At 40.5% G+C, this 22227-nt stretch overlaps 1 protein-coding gene across 1 annotated transcript in view; it reads right to left on the bottom strand.

Annotated features, from left to right (window-relative positions):
- THSD4 (thrombospondin type 1 domain containing 4) overlaps positions 1-22227 on the bottom strand; it is a 319742-nt gene that overhangs the window by 234855 nt on the left and 62660 nt on the right. Inside the window, exon 6 of the mRNA XM_055790923.1 lies at positions 6876-6978. Coding sequence (XP_055646898.1) covers positions 6876-6978 — 103 coding nt within the window. The remainder of the gene's footprint in view (positions 1-6875; positions 6979-22227) is intronic.

Here is a 22227-nt window from a genome sequence, read left to right as displayed (position 1 = left end):
ACTCAAACATCTGTATGTTCACTAGAAGTAACTTACTTGAGAAAGTATAAATAAAACAGAAAGACTACTTCTTGTCCTTTGGGTGAAAAATATTAGGTTGCCTGCAGCACTGCACACAAAGCTAAGAGCACACCAGTTCAGCGCAGCATATCCTGAGCCACAGGGAACCGGCAGTTACAGATCAGGAAAGGCCAAGAGTTCATGAACGGGGACTCCGTTACCTTTGCTCCTCAAGGACTGTGCTCCTCTAGCATTCCAGGAACATACCCCAGGGCCTACCTTACCACCCTCATGCAAGGGTGAACGCTCCTAATTGCTCTAAACTGAAGCTCCACTTCCAGTTAACTGAAAAAAGATGACACAAATGTAAAGTTTCTATATATATATCAAACTTTACAATGCTTCTAGAATGGTTTTATATTAAGACGTCATGAAATCCAACAATGGTCACTGAATGAATGTTTGCACTAATAACATGCCACCAAAACAAGTATAATACATCCTCGGTTGGCCAGAATATTAACTGGTTTGCAATGTCATACAACACACAATAGGCCACATTTATATCTGGCCCCAAAACTTACTGTAAAATTATTGATGCGTATTTGCTAGCTGTATAGAGATAGTCACATGTAATAACAGAAAACTGACAAGCAACATCCAGAAAGCTGACAAGAGAAGTATTACTAGTCAAAATGGTGATATTCATTTAGCAGACACTCCCAAGAAGGGATGTCCTGATGTTCCCTAGTCCTGGTGGATGAATGCTGCTGATCAACCGATTGGAAAATGCTCCACAAAACATCTTACTGATGACACTTCGGAACTGAATAAATGGTTTCCTCACAAGCCGACATACCCTTGTCTAAACAAAGCCTCCCAAACCCTGAAACATCAACAAAACAGAAAAACCAGCAAAACTGGTTGTCTAGGATCTGTATGTAGGCAGTGCCTTCGCTGCCCTGCTAACTGTGCTCCCTACAGCCACTCTCTGAAGCCAGCCCTCTCTGACTTCTGGGTACTTGATTCCAGAAGTGCATTATGCTACTTGCACCTCTCAGGATTTTTAAAAGATCAATTAGGCTTTTCTTCCATTTCATAATTACTTAAATCATATTAATCAGAACTCATTCAGTGCCTTCAGGGTCATCAAATACCAGCAGACTGGAGAAGTTTCTTAACAGCTTAACAATGTGGCTTAAGTTAAGCCACAACAATTTGGTCTGTTATGAGAAGCTATTTTGACATTCAAAATGATTGAAATCTGCAGTTACATATCCAGAAAGAAAATAAAAAATAAAAAAAATGTCGCAGCCCTGCATTAGTCTCCAGTCTCCATCCTAATACCAAAAATGAATTCAGCCTAAATCAGAAATGCCTCTTACCTGACACAAAGTATACAAGTTGCAGTATTTGCTAGACACCTGTGGAACTTACAAATTTCATTTTCTTCAGAGCTTATATTTTTCACAGCCGTAAGCTGGGAGACCTCTATGCCTAGAGGTTATCAGAAGGTATTTTAAAACAAAAGTAAACTCAGAAAGGATTTTACAGCATGTCGACAGAGATCTACCTCTACCGTGAGTTCTCTTCTGAACACAGCACAGGCTCCAGGATGGAGCACTGACATAGTCATTTTAGAGAAAGAATACCACGAAGTCCAGTGTGAAAAACCTGCCAACCACGTATCCTTACAGCCACTCAAAGTTTGGGTTCTGATACATTTCAAGTAACCAGAAGCCAGGTAACTCTGCCCAGCTGCCCTGCCACAAGGCCCAGCACATGTCAGCCTCCAACTCCAGCTGATTCTGAATCCCTTGTTACGGTGCCCATCAGTCGTTAGGTTTGGTGACAACGGTACTAGGGGAGACTGGGAACCTGTTTCCCCCCCCCCCCCCCCGAAAACACAGCAGTGACATTAGTGCCATTTCATACATTTTACTACTGCTCAGCTACAGGAATTTTTATCTCATTTGAAACCCAGCCCGAGTCGAGCCCTGCTCCAAAGAGCAATGTGGCGCACAGGCTCCGCACAACTTCTGTATCTCAGCTATCAAATAGGAAAATACAGAGATTTGTAAGAGGAAGCCAGACCTGGCAAGTGGAAGGAACCAGAGGAACTCTGCTGTGCCTTCCAGCGCTCCCCCTCGCTGCCCGAGGTCACCTGCCCGGCTCCCTGGGGATGCTGCCCTCGCCGCCCCAAGGCGGGGAGCAGAGGGAGCGCAGCCCCGCCACGCACTCCACACAGGCCTCCAGCTTCCAGCGACTATCTGCCAGCAACAAACTATTTAAACAGCTTTCAAGATCTGAGCGTGGCTCTGTTCCTAGAAATTCGTCTGGCTTGATACAGTATTTGAAGCCAAAGACATCTTGACTCTGCTGAGTGAAATTAAATCATCTGTACAGCCACTGCTACGATGATCCTTCAGCCACGTCCTCATTCCCATTATTTTTTGGGTTTTTACTTTGTTAGCTAGCCTCCAACGAGCTCTAACATAAGTTACAGCTACACATGTAAAATAACACATACGTTTGAAATGGCAAGAATTCCCCCTGTCACTGCAATGCAGGTAAAGAACATGCTGCCCTGCAAACAAGCGCCTTCAGCTGGAAGGGGAGCACTGAAACTAGAGCTGGTTTTCAATAAAAAACAAAGAAAAATGTCATTTGGAGGAAATACTTGGTCAAGTCTACATTTTAGAAAACCTCCCATTAAAATTTTCCTCTAAAGTAACAAAATGAAAAAAATTTTAAAAATAAAACAGAAAAATTTCCATGAAAAATTTGCATTTATTCTACTATAAGGGAAGGGGACAAAGCCTCGATAAATTTTAGTGGCAAATCATGCCTGGCTTTCAGTGGACCGGGCTTTGACTTGCAAAAACCTCTTTTTTTCTGTTTTTTAAGAAAGTGAAATTGTCTCTCAGGAGAAAATGCTCAAACGTTAAAGTATTTTTCTGCTTGTAAATTGCTACATTCAAAAGGAAGAAAAATGCCAACTCCCCAAAGAATACATTTCCCACTGTTTCAAGTTCTACACACCGGAGTTGCAACCACAGCTCCTCCTAGACTTCGGGGTCCTCTTCCACCTGCGAGGCAGGCAGGGGCAGCCCTTGCTGGTGGCCACACAGAGCAGCTGAAGGCGGGGAGGCTGAGCATCCCTGCAAGACTTGGCCTTCACAGAGGGCAGAGCACCAAGGCCAAGGCCACGCTGCGCTCCTTGCACAGTACCACTCCTACGCCTGCCTGCCGGCCACAGGGGTAATGCTACCTGCTGTAACAGAAACCCATGGCAAGGGCTGTCAGATAAAATATCGCCTATTACAAAACCATGGCTGCCATTATCAAACAGAACAGAAAGCAAAAGGGCCTGCAGTTGGCCAGGATTTTCTGAAGTCATTGATTTGAAAATACTGTATTTGACAAGTATTTTTGGATGCATGAAGACTGCTCAGGTATCCTCCTGAAGATGAAGTATCAGACAGAGATTCTCCTGGAGAGGACTTTATTTCTACTTCAAACTTGTAGAGGATTTCTGGCAAAAAGTTCTGTAGTTGTCTCCCTCCTCTCAAAAAATGCAGCTATTCTTCACTGAGAGGCTCCCGTGATCGGATTCCCACTGAGCTCTCTTTTTTAATGAACCAATAGGTTTTCTCCTTTCAATAGATTCTTTTCATACAGCCACCAAAACATCAAACGCTCCAGGTTATGAATTTTTCACAAATAAAAATAAAGCTAGCTGAAATAAAGAGTTCAAATTAAAGAGTTCACTTATCAGAACAGTTAAAACATTTATTGCTTTTGTAGACTTAAACTTCTTTACAGGTTTTATGTTCATGTCACTGTGATATTTTCCCTTAGTCACAACTGGATCCTTCCTGTCAAATCCTGCCCTTGAAGTCATTACATGCTATTGGTTCTCCAACACAAACTAGATTTTTTTCATTAAATACTCTAAATTCATTGGGTTTATAGTCTTTTTAATACAGCTGTTTTAATAAAGACAAAAGTTTGTGTTGGAGCTGTGGCAGATAAAACAGGAGTTATAAATGCAGCTGCACCAATCTGAACAAGGGGAAACTAAAAATATGTGTTTTTTAAAAAATAATAATAATTACACTTAATTCGCCATCAAGATAGGGCTGTAAATTATGGTTTAGCTGCCCTTATTATTCCAACGTAAACATCAGGAGCAAGCTGCGCTATGCAGGGGAGGGAAAAAAATGACTGTGGCATGTTTTAGATCCCCTGAGTCATCTTTCCTGGCACAGGGCACAGCGAGTCAAAGCTGCTGTGTAGGAAGCAAGGAGATGGAGGTGGGCTGAGCTTGTCACCATTGGCTGTCTTGTCACTAGCAGTTTGAAAAGGGATGCATCAAAGCTGTTACATCAATACAAACATAAGCCTTTGGGGCCATGTTGCAGAAGTCATGCTGTCTGCAAAACATGCCTTCAGCCATGTGCTTACTGGGGTACCGAGCTCTTTTTTCTACCCAAATGCATGGTACAAAGTGCCAAAGCTGTACAGCTCTGAAACTTCCTTTTGGGCAACTTCACAATGCCAAACATGACTTTAATTAAAAGCATAATATATACTGAATGTTCATAATTTGAGATAAAGAGATACAGCTCTGCGAGTATTTACTATACCCACAACAGATAAAACTAGGGCCGAGACATGACTACATGAGACACAAACATCATTCAGTCAACTGGGAGTTAGATATGAACCTGCCTGAGTCTGCACTGACTCACGTTGAGCTGTAAAAATAAGTAACATCAATTGTGGATCAAAGCTGCTCATCTAAAGGTACTACAGAAAGCATGCTAGCATGATAAGCACCCTGGAAATGTCCATTTCTGGGTATAGGAAAAAGGAACTTCACACACATGCAACACTCCTTAAGTCACCTGAAAAATGAATGAACAAGGACTGCTGGTATCTCCTTCAGCCTGTCTTTGGGAGGGTCTTTACTGTTCCAAAATAAGCACTTTGCCTTTGTGCAATGAAGCAAGGCACTGAACCCCGAAAGCTGGCTCAGATAGAGCTGTTCACACCGTGCAGCCCAACAAGGGGTTCCCTCAGCCCCCCCGAGCAATGCAGCGACAGCAGCACGTGCCGGCTGCCAGCTGGCACACCCAGCCGCAGCCCTGTGCAGATGCACTTTTCACTGCTTTCAGTTCAAAAATTACTGTTGGGCTCTATACCACAGGATAGGCATGACCTCAGTTTATTAACAATGAAAAATCACCAGTAGCTATCACCGTTTTCTCCTTCTAAACCCATGAGGATGAAGGGAGGGGGAATAAAAATAGGACAACCAGGAGGAATCCATCCATCATGAAAGAAACTTTCCAATTCATTTTCCAAACCTCTTGTTTTGCCTCCCTTTTGGAGTTGGGAAGGCAACAGCACAACGAGTTAAAGACCGAAGGGAAGGAAAGCAAAACATACACAGAGCACTCATTGTGCCAGAGCAGGTCACCGATACTGAAGATCCGCACAATCAGGTAAATCTTACCTCTACACAAATTTTAGGATGTACAGAGGCAGGGCATTGCTATAAAGATAAATCATAGTACACTGCAGCCTTTATTTGAAATGAAGTCTTCTGGCAAAGAGAAATCCTTGCAAACACTGACTATAAGACCCTAAAAGCCATGGCATAAAGTAGTGTGTGCCATTCTATTATACATAGCTACTTACATAGAAGGCAATAAAAGCCATATTCAAGTGACAGTTTAAAAATACAGGTAAATTCTCTTCTACTTTGTTCTTCTCAAATCTAGAAAGGTTAAGCAGATGGGCCTCCATCCTGAATTTTGAAATTTTAAGGTGAGACTGTGCCTCCATTTGGAGGGGAGACATTGCACAGAACGTGGTACAGAGCACACACAGCCTGTAGGTAGAGTCTGTTGTAACAAAGTCATCGTTGTACTCTCCAACTAATAATTCACAACTGAGAGAATGGCCTCGGAATAATAAAGACAGCTAGTCCACAGTACGTGTACCTGTTTCTCTGTGCATAAATCCTCCTTGGTCTTTGAAATGTTGTGGAAAACAATTTTAAAATGTTAATTTCAAAAATAAGAAATGAACTAAATCCCTCTGAATCCAGAGACATATTTGAAGAATAAATCATCTACCTCATAAATAATCACAAATCTCAGCTGAGGTGGGCCCAGCTCTTGTTTAAAGAGACACAAACAAAATACATAACTATTTCACAATACATGTTTCTGAAGAAATATTGTAACCCCCAACTGACTGAGATTTTATCCTCCAAGGATTAGGACTTTCAAGGGGTGGCAGACCACAACTAGAGCTACTGCTGCTGCTTTGTGCTCCTGGACAAACAGTTCAACATGCAGTTGGGGAAGTCCATAGCACAGGTTATCACCATCCCAACTGTCAAACATCCCATTAGAAAATACAGATTAGACAGCCAGAGAGTCCTGAAATGAATGCATAAGGACCACGAGTCACAGACTAAAATGACATTAAAAAAAATATAAAATATCTAGCCTCATTACTGAAGTGGAGCCATATTGAGCCTTCGTCATCAAATTAAGTAAAGAAATTAAAAAAGAAGACAGTTGACAGTATAGTAACTGAAATACCGTTGCAACAGTATACAAAGCAAATGGTATACCAGTCAAAGTAGGACTTTGATGCTTTCATTCCTGTAAAATGTAAAAAATATCGATGTGAGATTATCTACTTGTCTGCCCATGAATAAACGCAGCAGACAAACAGAGCAAAACGAGCAAGACTCAAACAGCAAAAGCCTGAATGCTTCCACTGGATAAAAATCACATTTGCCTTTCCAAAACACAATCCGTATAATAATGCAAAACCAAGTTGTCTTCCCTTACCTTCTGCAAAAGGTTCCCATTCATAAAATCGACCCATAAATGGCTTGTTATTGTATGATGCACATTGCACCTCTCTAATATTTCTGCTGCTTTCAGGACACATCTGTTTAGATAAAAAAACCAGTCACATTATAATCAACAGCAATGTTATTATTGCTTTCTTATTAATTCCTTTTAGAACTTTAATGAAGGCATTGCCAAATTCTAATCCAGATAAACAATATTAACATCAGGAGACTCCTTTTCTTTAAAACAGGTAACAAACACTATGCTTTCAAGTAACAGTATCAAAAGTACCTGTAGAAAAAACAAATTTGTGGAGTGAAGGGAGCAACAGTTCTACAAAGAAAGCAAGATTTTTATTGAGCTATCATTTTCCTCAGCAAAAACATGACACTTCAAGATAAATTCAATAAATTAGATCCAAATAATTTCCTTTCCACAACAGCTTCACATTTTTCATTATTAATTTTCTGGGCTCAGATTCAACAGAGTTGAAACACTTAACATACACGCTTCCATAACTTATTAAAACCTGGCCTCAGCTTATTCTCATCCTATGCTTCAATACCATATTACTGCTTTTTCTTTTTTATTTCTACATGCCGCTATTACAGTCATTGCATTACTCTGTAGTTTAACTTATGCCTTCAAATGCTGGCTTCAGAGTTCTTGAAACGAAATAGTGGGAAGAGCTTCTTACATAGAGGCATGTGCCTGCGCACGCACACAGGCATATTGATGCAGGGCAAGTTTTACAGCTAGAAGTAATATCTTTTATCAGGTCACCTGCAATGCAAGCCTTTGGCAGACAACCCTTCTTTAGATGGGAAACAGATTCCAAAAGTAAATACACATTAAATACTTAATTACTTTGTTCTGCCTATATCCTCACAATACAGCAGTTAAAGAGTACTCTGCGTGCAAGCACAACAAAGGGGAGAGAGCTTGCTAGAAAAGGCAGGGGATTAATTAGAACAATTTCTGTGCTTGGGGAGAACAGACAAGCTTTGGTCACAGGTGCATTTTTTCAACTAGCCTTTAGATGATCAAAGTAGCTATTAAAAACTATTCAGGAACAGTAGAAACCACATGAAGAACTGGACTGGAACAACACTATTTTTTTCTATAGAAGACAGATTTCAAGGGAAAACTAGAGACAATACTGTATGAAGTAGCACACCAGAGGTCCCAGAGGAGATCTTGCTTTGCATCCAACCCTCTATATGAAGATGTTTGTAACTGGATCAGTGAGATATCAAAGTCAAGAGATTTCAAGTGGGCTATAAACTGTACCAAAGCCATGCCTGGGGGAAGGTTCATGGACTACTTTATCTTCCCTTTGAATCATGGCAACAAATCTTCTAGAATAAACACTGTTTCTGGCCAAACAGCCATCTGTGCTTTGTTTGCCCACCCTTCTGAGATCTCCAAGTACATGCAAATATTGTTTTCCCCAACAAACCCTCTGATGAAAAAAAGAAAAAGTAAAAATAAAAATAAAAAAGCTTTCCTCCAAATAGGATCATAAGCCACGGAACTCCACTGGAAGGGTGGAACCACAAGTGTTCCTGGTATCAAATGCAGAAAGCAAAGCTGTATTCCCACGACTGAAATCCACAGCCTTCTGTCTGTGACAGAGTAACACAACAAGGACGATTCGGGCTTCAACACCAACGAACCGACGCTGGGAAGCTTGCATTTGTCATGGAAACCAAGTAGAGCACATATCCTGAAGCTGAAGGGACAGACCCTGAGCTGGCATAAATTAAGGTCACTACATTACGTCTCAGCAGAACGACATCAGTTTGCACCAGCAAAGAACCCAGCCTGAAGGGTTTCTTTTTGGAACATGTTTCCCTTTTTTTTGGCACGCATTTGCTGACAGTCTATTGTGAGGGTTTGTTGTTTCTTGTTTTTCCTTTGCTGAGCCTTGAGCTCGTGCTCTTGTGTACCAGTATTTCTGGCTCATAAACCATTTCCTGTACACCCCGTTCATACCAACTGCAGACAATGTATGAATAAATAGATCAAAATATTCATTACTGTTGCCAAAAAACAGCGACACTCGCCCCTTCTAACATCATTTTTATATAGCTACAATTTCTGTTTTTAAACTGACTGAAAGTTGCCCACAGGACAGAGGCCCCATTGCTTTCAAGCAGAAAAAAAGACTGACAAATACACTAAACATTGTGTGGATCAAGCAGGAATCAGAAGAAAAGGCAAACTCAGTAACAACCCTGCTACTTTAAAATTCCAACTCGGCTATCCTTCCTCCATTTCTTCCATCAAAGTTTAATTACAAAATAAAATTGTGAGTAAAAATTGGAGCATGTGACCTGGTCTGCCAAAACTCTTTGCTTTATTCTTTATATAGGCTATACTCGTTTTTATTTTTAAATGTCTTTTTAAAATCTTTTACGAAAGAGTTAACTACAAGGTGCAACTAGTCAAACTTACTACAGTTTATGAATCAGCAAGGCTTAAAAGAGTAATACTATACTCTGCCTATATACTAACTTCTACACACCATTTATTAACCCCACATAAATTCTTAACACACAGCTGAACAAAATGACAGTTTCACACTGCCTGCTTCTGTCCCCCTGAAAATTAAATCTGTGAGCCTTCCTCAGAGGAGCTAAGAATGCCTGGCACTTACTCTTGGCCCCTCTGGCTTTTCAGCACATCTTTCAGGCAGAAAAAACACTGTTATCACTAAAAGGAAAAAGCATGACCCTCTGCAATCCAAAGTGAAACTTCATCACAGGGGTTTCTGTCGATTTGCATTTTCTTATGTATTCCATGAGAGTACAACCTATTTTTACACTTCTATTTAATTATTTCTGTCACAAACACATATAGCTTGACTACAAACCTCCTAAAAGACAGCAGCAAACATCTGAAATAAGATGACAGCCCCAAAGCAAGCTCGTACTTACAGCATCTAACACCTGTACCTTACAGAGTTCATCACTTGCTTCCCAGCTGGCACACTCGGCTGCGAGCTACTGGAAGATGACTGGGGACGAAGCCAGGCTTTCCCCAAGCACTGTCCCCTGCAGGGGGTCACACCAGTTCAGCTCCATCCGAGGGTCTGCCCAGGACAGCATCCCTACACCCTTCCTGGCCCTCTGCCAAAGGAACAGCAATTCTGCTTTAAAAAGTTGGCACGTTGGCATCTTTACAGAAGAAGAATGTTCCCGTGGCTAAGCCAGAGCACTAGGCTTTAAACAACCTGGATCTCTTTCCAAAATCTCCCTGAGGCTTTCACAATGAACTTTATTAAAGTATTTAACCTTGTTGTGTGATCCTCCCTCAGTTCCCCCTCAGTGACATGAGGGCATGAGGATCGTGCTGCCTGCAAGGGACTTGAAAACAATTTTTTTGAAAACAAAATGTTGACTTTGATTCATTGTTTTGTTAACGACAGATCTGTTATTCTATTTTTTCTTCAAAAACTTAATTTCGCTTTGTGATTACTGAGGGAGTTATCTAAAGGTTTTCATAGAGGTTTTGATATAAAAACAGGATGATCTCTTTGGACATTTATAAATAAAGAAATAAAATCTCATTTTTAGCGCAGGTCTGTGGAGGCCAGAGCAGCAAAAAATATACTTTGCATCTACAAAGGCAAATCTCAGATTCTATTGTGTAAAGGCATATATAAATTATCTAGAAAACTATAGTTTATGCCAGGAGAAGGTTTTCTTACTATTCCTCTTTCAGTTGTGCACTATAAAATTAGAAACAGCATCTAGAATCCATAATTATGTATGTTTTTAGATGATGTCTCTCCTATTTAAAAACCACTGCTTGAAAGACCCAATGCTGTAAGTTAAGCAAGCAGGACTTCATGCAGCTAAGTACCTTCAAAGTGCTGGAGGTTTCCACGCAAGGCAAGACATTTCTAGAACTTCCACTGATGGATTTCGATGTGGCCGTTTCAATGAGTATGACATCTTGGCCAACTTTTTCTCCTGTGCTTTCAGAAGGTGACATTAACAGCAGCAGCACAGCACTACATTGCTGGGGCAGGCAGCGCTTAAGACAAAACATTTTAGAAATATCCTTTTGTGTTTGGGGACCTCAGGCCAAATGTCTTGAAACGGACTGTGCCTGCAGTTTATAGCGACTTTGTACTTCTGAAACAGTTGCTTTATTTATGCCTCCAATTGATCTGAGATATGCAGGTATTAACATACTCTGAGGGACAGAAACACACAGTACTTCTCATCGTGTACCACTACAGCTAAGGCTGTAAAACAAGAAACCACCCTACTTGCTTTTTAGCTTTTTGGAACCATTTGAAAAGCACAGATTTTTAACAAATCTTGAACACTTGGGCTAATTAATGAAATGTTGGCAAAACGCCAGAAAATTATCAGTCTGCCAGCAGATGTGCACTCATGCTGGACGCATGCCTGCCATTAGCAAAGCTGTTGCAAAGCTGTGCTGAGATAATGCACTTCTGGAAATACATAAATGGGCTGTTTCGATGCTGAAACCACCTCTAAAGGCAATTTAAACATTAACTAAGTTTTTTGGCACTGTTTTATTCTTATGACCTACAGTAACTAACTGGCAAAACTCTTTTTTCCAGAGCCCCATAGCCTTTCTGGGTTCTCCACGTTCAGGCATAATGCATAATTAATATTTTCTGTGTGTGCAATACTATATATTAAATTAAGTCCAAGTAATCTTGTACTGTAGTTTTCACTTCTCCGTGGTTCTATCTAATCATATTAATCCTTTGACATTCCAAAGGATAAACACATCTCACAGAGAAAACAATTGAAATGTTTGTTTCTGAAACAGTAATCTGAGGATTCTTCTCTCAGTTTCAGAACACAGTGGCATGCCCTTGCAATGTGCATAATACAAAAATTCCAGTTCTTTACACAACGATCCACCATGTCTGCAGTGAACTTCTGCTCTGAAGTGCTGGTGTCTTGTTCCTCCTGAATCCTATGGAAGTGCCATGTCCATATCTGAACGCAGAATCTGGAATCCTTCAAATTTTAATTCTTCTGCTAAGTCGTTTCTCTTTGCATTGCCAAGGGCCATGCATGCCCTCCCCATCAGTGTTACTGAGAATCAAGGCAACCTACTTTTGTCGAGCTGAACACACACAAGAAGACAGCAACAGATCCATTTAAACTACCCGATACTCTTTTTTATTCCCCCAACAGTTCTGATTTTTAAAAACGGTAATGTAACATGAAGACAATTGGCTGCCAGCTAAAAAAAAGAAGTAAGGTATATTAAATGTGACTAGGTATCTGTGGCACAAAATATCAGGCAGATTTTTTATTCAAATGGAATTGATGCTTCTGAAAAATAGAAACATGCCAGAAACTTTGAAATGCAGAATTTTTAAAATTATGTGAAGAACAGCTCTGCAGTAAAAATAGCGCTAGCCAGCTCTCGTTACAGTTCATGACCACAGACAGTACACTATAAATGTCTGGCTTGACAAGGAACAAAAATTAACATCTGTGAACGGAGTGGGATCTGGACAAGTTTATGAGGAATGAGCACCTGTATTGTCGAAATCTCGGCACTGCCTCAAGCAATGAATTTACACCTACGTGCCTGTTGCAATGGAGATTAAGCCTAGTTATGACAATCATCATAAACTAGTTTCTTTACTAACCAGACAGAGATCCTGAAGCAGTGCTGAATCTAAGGGAGCAAGTAACACGGGGCTGCAGCCTTTCTCTTTTCCCTCACTGCTTTCAAGGGGCTGCCTGTCATAGATGGAAAAGACCTTAGCTGTGTGCACCATACAAAACCATTACATTTCTGCCCACATCCCATTCAGCTAGCAACAAGCTTGCGTTTGGAACAAGCTGGTGGGTGGCAGAGCTGCACACGGGGGTGTCTGCCTTCCCTGAGGTGCTGGCTCCCACTGCCATGGGGAGGGGAACTGCGACCATCTCAGTCTGGAACTTAAGAACCCTTTTGTCCATTAAAAATTTCAGCTTTGCACCAAGAAAGTCCTCTGAATTAAACCAGAAAAGTCTTTGAAGTGTTACCTAAACCTAATCTTTATTATCTTTGTGATGTATCAGACAAATAAGGCATTAATGCATAATGTGGCAAATGCATCTACTACTGCTACTATACTTCTTCCCTTCCATAGCACTTTACAGCTGAAAACACAGTATGTCTAATAATAAGGAAGAAAGATCAACTAAACAAATGGAAAAAGTAGTATTTCTGCTTCACTTTAAATGTTTGTGGCTTTTTTAAATTCTCACTGACAGACCCATCTGATTAGACTGAAAAATCTTGGTTTATTTAAGATTTTCAACAACAACTTGTAAAAGATTCAAGTCCAGCTTTGGTTTTAAATAAAATGTTAGCCAATCATCCATCTCACACAAAGCATCCACACTGATCGAATGGGCACGACTGGTGACACTTGGCACTGTAAGCTTAGGGAGGGGCTCACCAAAGAGCTATAGTAGGAAAATTAACAGTACACTTCCTCACTAGTACCAGGAATGTGTCAAGGACACCATCCATTTCTGTTTACTGCTAAAATTTAAAACACCCAACCACATAACTAAAAAAAACCCCCTAACAATCTGAGAAACAATAATCAGTTTCTACAACATCTAAGTTTAACAATTAGAAAATGGAAGACAGATACTGAAAGCAGACCATGCTGGAACGCAGTATCACCTGGTGTAAAGCGGTATGCAAGTAAGCTATAAAAAGAAGTTATGGTGGCTCACACCTGCCTGTGACCTAGCCCTGTTCATAGTCTGTTGCTAGTCTCTATTTGACCCAGCAAAAAAAACAGATGACTATTCACTCATTCCAAAGCTGGTTTTTTTTCAAAATGTAGTTACCATTTTACTGTCCCAAATTTCTTTTAGTGCCCAGTTCCCTGAGCAAAGAAATCAGTATCAAAGCTGGAGTGCACACGGGATATTCTTTACATGATTCCAATCAAGTACGAAGAACTTGGCTTTCGCAGCAGCAATCATAACTACTCTGTACAACGGCTGTTCTCAGTCTCAGCAGTGCTATCATTTTTCTATATAAATATGCTACATAAAAGAAATCCACCAAATACCAGAATCCCTCCATTCAAATATCTATTTATAGAAACACTACATAATGCTCAAGGTGCTTAAACTACACACTATTGCCTCATTTAACGGGAAATCAATGAAAAGTTGTTCCCGTTTGACACAACCTGGCACAATGCCTGAAGAATGCCTTAACGTGGAAGCTTTCAGCCTTGTTACAGATCCAGTGTCTCATCTGTCTACATTGTTCAAATTCATCTGAAAATAGAGCATGCTTCAATAGCCCTCCTCTGAAAATGTGAAGTTTATGTACCAAGGATAGTTGTTTTAATAGAATGGTAGTAGTATTCTCATACTAGAAGAATCAGCCACTCCAAAACCCTTTTTAAAAAGCACCACCACTATCAGCTTTGAAAGTCCCCAAGATAAATGCACACTTGATGCAACTCCAGTGAAATCAACAGAGTTAAAGCAAAGATGACACATCTAGTCCTTGTAGTTTGTAGAAAATTAGGCTAATGTAATAAAACATCTATGCTAGTGTTTCCAGCACTATTTTATTTCATTTTTTAAATACCTTGTTCTTGGAGCAGCCTATTATTTCTGGGGCACAGTCTTTTAAGTCACACAGGTTTCACTACTTTACTCTTGTATTCTTACAGCTTCATAAGTATGTGAGAATAATCCTCTACCAGTTTTCTATATGAAAGTCTAATCAATTTAAATGGAAATTCAATTGCATACATTCCATTCAAATGACTGGCCTTCGTGTGGGAGGAGGGACTATTTGAACAGTTCCAGCAGAAAATAAAAGTTTAGGGAAGTTTCTGATTTGTACTACCATGATATTCCACTTTTAAATGAAAAACTCTTATTACAGCAATAATCAAAATATTCTTAGAGAAGGATCTCCATTCTAAGTGACAGCCAGGCAACAGAAATGTTTATGCAGGGTTACATGAGGCAGAAATGTACAGGCACAGATGTACAGATGTTACTATATCTAGGGTGAATTCTGGTCAGTCCTTTGAGAGAATGCATTTTATTCTTTCTCGGGAAAAAAAAAAACCACAAAAAAACCCCAAAACCAAATAAAAAAACAAAACCAAAAAACCCACACCACCAAAGCACACTTAAAATGTGGAACTTTTTTTTTTCAAAAAAAATTGTTTTTCACAAAAACGCAACAGTTGTAGAGCACCATAAATGTACCTTAAAAATGACTGAGTTTGCAGGAGCCAAGTGTAACAAATTACAGCATTAGTCGTATTTTCTAGTTCTTGTTTCCATCAAAAATTACCTTCTGATACAACACACTTACACTGTTTCTGTAATATAGTCTTTCTTCCCAGGTCATAGTACTTAAAAGAAAAAAAAAAAGCACCACAAACTAACTAGCAGATAGATTTACCATATTTTATAATGCTTTGGTATAGCTACAGTGGTAGCACTGTCTGTTTACTTATGCGTTTATCAAACTTTAACCATTCAGACTAAAACTTTCCTCTCCTGGTATCTGTCTTAGTCTCATTTATTTGATGGAAGTATTTCATCCAAGGATGAGTCTGAAGGAAAACAAGAGGATAGATAGGTGGTTTTTTCCATGCTCCAGGTAGTCTGAATATTATTTTGTTTTAAATGTAAGTGCCTGTTTTATTTTAATAAGTGACATGAAGCCAGGACAGTGGTTCTTTGTCAAGAATGGATCCTCTGCCTTTTTTATGGAAATCTACCCAAAATAACCAGGCCACATGATTTTTTTAAAAAATGCTGATAATCATACTTTGTACACATTCAATCAAAACGTGAAGTTTTGCAGCTAAACTACTGGAACGATCTGTTTACAGGAAGAGTGTTCCATATCTGAGGCTAAAAGAGGCTGAGAAGTTTCCCAGCAATTATTGGTACATGCTCCTTGATGTTTAGGGGCAGGGACTGGAGAAGAAAACAAGACCTCTCGCTCTTCTGCTTTTAATAATCCCTTGAGCCTGGTTGCAGGCAGCATGGACAAAGCAAGGAAGTGGTCCAATACAAATACCTGTAGCTAAAATGCATTGTATACATTGGAAAAACTTGGATATATCTTGGGACTAGGATTCAAGAGACGAGACTGCATAAGTGAGTCAGCTGAAGAAGGTCTGCGGAGAAGTGAAACTGGAGAGAAGCCGGGAAACCGATGTAGAAGGTGATTGGAAGCAGAATAGATGGTGAGAAGACGTGGAAAATACTAGACAGGGTACTAAGAAAGTGAGAAGTGTGACTGAGCAATAAAACACAGTGGAACAGCTTCTGCTAGTGGAAAGGAGCAGAAACAGGCTGTATTGGGAAGAACGACAGAAACACCTGTGGTGAGAAAAACATATGAACACCATGGCAAAGCACTTCCATTGCCCTATAGAACTAGTGATGGTAAATTCCTTTTACCACTGTGTACTGGGTTTGCATGGCAAGGTTTTGGTAGTGGGGGGCTACAGAGGTGGCTCCTCTCCCCCATGCCCAGTGGAGCCAACACCAGCTGGCTCCCAGACAGCCCCACCACTGGCCAAGGCCCAGCTCATCAGTGATGGTGGTGTCACCTCGGGGATAGTACATTAAGAAGGGGGGTGGGAAAAAACTGTGCCAGCGAGAGAAGGGAGCGAGACTTTGGGAGAGCAACAACTCTGCAGAGACCAAGGTCAGCGCAGCAGGGGCAGGCGGTGCTCCAGGCACAGAGCGGGGATGCCCCGGCAGCCCGCGGTGAAGGCCATGGTGAGGCAGGCTGTGCCCCCAGCCCGGGGGGTAACGGGGGAGCAGATCCCCCCCAGCCCGGGGAGCGCCCCACGCCGGAGCAGGGGGTGCCCCAAGGGGGCTGGCACCCTGTGGGGCAGCCTGCGCTGGAGCAGCTCCTGGCAGGACCTGTGGCCCCGTGGGGAGGGGAGCCCGGGCTGGGGCGGGTTTGCTGGGCGGGCTGGTGGCCCCCCGGGGACCCCACGCTGGAGCAGTCTGTGCCTGCAGGACGGCACCCCCTGGGAGGGACCCGGCTGGAGCAGCGTGTGCAGAGCTGCAGCCCATGGAAGGGCTCACGCTGGAGAAGTTCATGGAGGGCTGTCTCCCGTGGGACGGACCCCGTGAGGAGCCCTCCCCCTGAGGAAGAAGTGGCAGCAAAAACACGTGATGAATTGATCACAAACCCCATTCCCTGTCCCCCTGTGCCACTTGGAGGGGGAAGGTAGAGAAAATTAGGAATGAAGTTAAGCATGGGAAAAAGGGAGGGATGGAGGGAAGGTGCTTTTAAGTTTTAGTTTTATTTCTCATTATCCTGCTCTGATTTGAATGGTAATAAATTAAAACTAATTTCCCCAAGGCAAGTCTGTTTTGCCTGTGACTGTATGTACTGAGTGATCTCCCTGCCCTTATCTCAACCCGTGAGTTTCCCATTATATTTTCTCTCCGCTGTCCAGTCGAGGAGGGGAGTGACAGAGCAGCTTTGGTGGTCACCTGGCATCCAGCCAGGGTCAACCCACCACACATTGGCTCAGATGCAGTGGTCTGATGAGCAGTGACATGTGACATGATGGCATTCTGGTCTTGAAGGCTTTTTTGGTTTTGTTTTAAAACTATAAAGTTACATACAGTAAGTCACAGGGCATTAAAAGGAAGTTTAACCTCAATTTAGAAGAGATTGTCCGTGCAATTAATACGTAATTTGGCTCTTTTTGCCTGTGAGGTCCATTCCCAACTATATGATTACATACTATTTTTTCTGTATGATGACTTATCTAGTGTGCAGAAGGGACTTACTTTGGGGATCAATTGGGAATGTTTCGTTAGGGGAGTTATTTACATAATCTCTGTCTCATTCACTCTAGATGCTAGCAGGTATACAACGGACATACAGAATAAGGAACATGAAAGATGGACTGCAGTTTCTGGAACTAGCTACTCCACCAGTTTGGGGAGGGAAATGTCACCTATAGCACAATTTGCTTAAACCAACCCCTTCTCCACTTGTGAACTATGTACTTGCTGTTTTGGAGGTCTGACTGAAAACCTCTTGACCTGATCTGCAGATGAGCTGCCAAATCATAAGTACAGTTTGACCAATGCAGATTTTGCTTTGACTGTTGTCGAGTCAAGAATTTGAAGATAAACAGCCATACCAACCTATCACTAGGAAAAAAATCTGGTTTATTAATTACACTTGCGCGTCTCTATGCATGCAATATGCTGCCTGCAAAGGTGTTATTTCTGGAAAGACCCCCAGCACACTTGATGAAGTACCAGCAAAGATGAGACAGAGCACTACAGTCTGATTTCCCCACACACATACATGCCTTTTTTTTTTTTTTTTTTTTTTTTTTTTTAACATCACAACTGCTTTAATTATTTCTGGAGCTTACATTGTTCTGTAGGCAGTTAGAGCTTAACAGATCATATGCAAAAGTCTGATTTAACTGTTCTGGGCACCACAGGGCATGCAGTGCCAAGTTCATTTTTACTACCTCTAGGGAAGAAGGTTTAGACTACCATCCTTCAACAAAACTATTCTGTGGTTAGGCAAAGGAATACATGCCTGCCAGAGATAATCTTACATTTATGTTTCCTAACTTTCTACATGAGTTTTGGCCATTTGCTGTTTTCAAACCCACAGAACAAAAAACTCTAGCAATGCTAACAAACTACTACTCCTTCAGCACCCTTAGTTTAACCTTGGCTGCTTCTTCTGCACTTTCTTCTTCCTCCACTAGCCCCAGTTAGTACAAGAGAGGACTAGGATTGTACTGGTGGGTACTTTCACTGCAAATTCCTATAGTCAGGTAATTTATGTTCTGTTCCTGCTATCTGGCTTGAAAATGCACCTTAAACTTGTTCATTGTTACCAGCAGTACTGAACTAACCTTCTAAAAACACCAGGAAAAAATTAGCCCTTTCATGTACCAAAGCAGATGCTGACATCTGACAGTAGGTGTTTTCCACACCTGTAGATAATGGGAATAGTTAACAAATGCCCATAAAAAGCAACATTTAAAAAAAAAAATATTTGTAAATTAATTCAAGGAATTTCCTCTGATCAAAGTTTCTAGACATCTGCAGCTTCCTCTGCTTGGAAAACCTGGATGCAATTAAACTATCATATGAAGAAAAAGCAAATTTCTTGTTCAAATTATAGGACTGTTGAATAAATATGAAGTAGAATTTCAGAAAATACTTCTGTCAATATGAATTGACAAAAAGAAACAAAGTCAAGCTGGAATGCCTTAAAATACCTCCCGCAACACTTGTCTATATCGATAAATGACAACTACTCAAATTTATACTACCCTATTAAATAATTCTACGAATATGTCAGGAATGCAACCATCTGATTACAGCTCTGAACTCACAACTTTCATTGATTAGTCTCCTCTCTAAAACTTGGCACAGAGGTTAGGTCTGAACAATGACCAGGCAATGCATCTAAATCACCCAGCAGTCATATTTTATTGCAGAATAACAAAAAAAAGCACTTCATTTCAACAAGCATCCAAATGAAGTTTCTGAATCACCTCACAATGGTTTACATGCTAATGCTGCTATTCAGAACTGATGAAGTGATCGGATAACTGTGGATCTTTTCCCGGTCTCCTCTCCCCCATGACATATGCATGCCATTTACACTAAGAATCAGAAAGGTAACTTCTCAGACAATTCCAATGGCTACACGAAACCTACCATTTAGCGTTCACTGGGAAGTTAGGAAACATGTTTTAGCCAATTGATATGCATTTGGTTTTGATTTTGAGGCACTCAGAGGAATTATTAACATTTTTATATCATGTTATTACTACACATAAATGCAGGTCTGAATCTGCAGCTATTCTCAGACACAAATTCACTCAACTTCAACCACCCCATAGACTTCTCCAGCTTCACCACGCAACCCACTTAACAGGCTCAGAACTTCAAAATAAACCTTACAGCAGAAAAATGCAGCTCAATGCTTCCTGCAGTATTGTAAAATACTGAAGTACTACTGTTAACCAAACCCACTGAAGTCCTTCTGTACGTTAAAAATCAAGAAAATATATATTGGGAAGTTGACAGAGCCTCTGGAAAATTCTGCCCCCAGTGTACTCAAGCTAAACCCCAAACATACTAATGGTGCTAAATGTATACGAGTTGGCCAACTCTCACGCTAAAATATGGAAACTGTCTACCATGGATAAACACCAAGAACAGGTAAGAGAATTCCCCAACTTATTTAGGAACAATAGCATGAAATTCAAGAAAGAAGCTAAAAACTTCGGTTGAAAACTGCAAGAATTATTCAGACAATTTCATAAGAGGAGGGACTGTTACAGAGGCAACTTTAACCATGGCATGCTGTCTTGAGCTACATTCAAAATGGTTTGAGATACTTCATATCTAATGTGAAGATATATATGGCCACTGCTGCAAAAGTAGTACAATTGTCTATGGAGTAAACATACGCACAGCCAGCTTAGGCACTCACTACAGATTTTCCAAATGTATGGTGTGAATCTCACTTCTTTTGTAATATTTGAGTGGAAAACATAAGTGAAAGGGTTGATGTCATTCGTTAAAGATCAGTACTCAAACTATAAGCATGTAACAAAATGCCTCAACCATAAGAAAGTTTGTTCTGCACAACACAAAGCAGAGTTGAGATGATTTTATTGACTAATTATGGCAATGTTGCCATTTCTTGCCTTTAAAAAAAAATTACTGTGTAAACTGAGCATTTAAGTTCCTTACTGTGTCCTTTTGATAATGCCCTTGCACATTTTGTAGATTTTTACCACTAATACATACTCTCAACCTTTATTTTCCAGTGTAACATTTCTGCTTTATTGCCTTAAGGTGTTTATTCTATCCCAGGCTGTACTATATTTTATTTATATCGTATGAAATTGTATTTGGAGAAAGACAAAAATCTCATAATTTCTGTGTGATGCAGAAAGTCATCATAAAAACATTATAGATTGCACAGGATCCGCGACCCAGAGGATATCAGCCATGGCTTTAGCCATGTATACAATACCAAATTTTTATCTGCACCTATCTTTTTGGTCTGTGTTTGTATAATTCTTGGCACAACAGAGCATTAGAGCATGCCTCTCAGAGTCCTAGATGCTAAATTGGTTTAAAATAAATGTATTGATCAAAGTAAGTAGTTGAATTTTCAATTAAAAACTATAAGCCTCTAGACATCAACATTTTCTGAATTGTATGATTCTGGCCTTATTATGAACGTTTTACTACATTAGTAAGTAATGACCATAGTAATAATTAGGGTAAAACAGCTAACTTTTTGTCCTGTCACTGCCACAAGAAGACAGTACATTTCTGGAATAAAACTATCTGAGAGAGCTTCTAAAGTTACCCCAACGTATTTTTCATACAGATTTAAGGCAGACAGTTTCCCATAATTATTGAAGTCTTAATAAGAATGTCATAAGGCAAAATATTTTGTAATACAGTGTTCACAGTTGTTCAGGGGGGTATCACAAAATGACAGTGCCGAGATACAGAGAAAACTACTGTGGTCCAAAAGATTGATGAAAGCTGTATCTACGTGACTTTTTTGTACACAAGGGACAGTTAACAAACTCGGTAGGACATCGTACAAGCGGCATCTCTGTGCCAGTGCCTGGTAGATTAAGCCCATGTTAGCCACAACACATTCTGAATTAATATTTATAAACTTCTGCTGCAATTTTCAAAACAGTCAAAGAAAGGGCAGTACAACCCGAAGTAGTGTAAGCTTTTAATAGCTTTCCTATACGCCCGTGGAATGTCAGACTACCAAACACACATACAATCCCTCAGTGTTCACAGGGAAAATTCCTCACATAAAGCCACGGTTGAATTTCCTCAGGAAAAGATATGTCATCATAACTCCACTTTCCCACTTATGTCAAACACCTACTCTATACAAATCTAAAAATGAGGATAAATAAACCACACAGTAGCTCTTTGGGAATAAGAAGGGGCTTTTCAGTAAAATAAAAAAAAAATCTTAAAAATACATAGTGTTCTATTTGTCTTTACCTCAGTATCTGAGCATCCCAAGCACACTGAAGAGTGCACACACCCTTGCAGCACCCCGTATCACTTCTGAAACAACTTGTGTGAGGATTGCATTTTCTGTTCTATATAAAATTAAAACACTTCCACCTCTACATTTGTTAAAACTTGAAACACTGGAAACATTTCATTTCCTATAGGGTGGAAAACTTTTGAAAACGCTTGGGCAGAATGCCAGCAAGCTGGTGAAATGGCCCGAGATCCCAGGTGCCAGGGGAGCCTGCCAATGCCTACTGCCT

Source organism: Falco peregrinus, chromosome 1, assembly GCF_023634155.1.
Source record: "Falco peregrinus isolate bFalPer1 chromosome 1, bFalPer1.pri, whole genome shotgun sequence".
In the NCBI taxonomy this organism is placed as follows: domain Eukaryota; kingdom Metazoa; phylum Chordata; class Aves; order Falconiformes; family Falconidae; genus Falco; species Falco peregrinus.
This window is presented reverse-complemented; position numbering and strand designations above follow the sequence as displayed.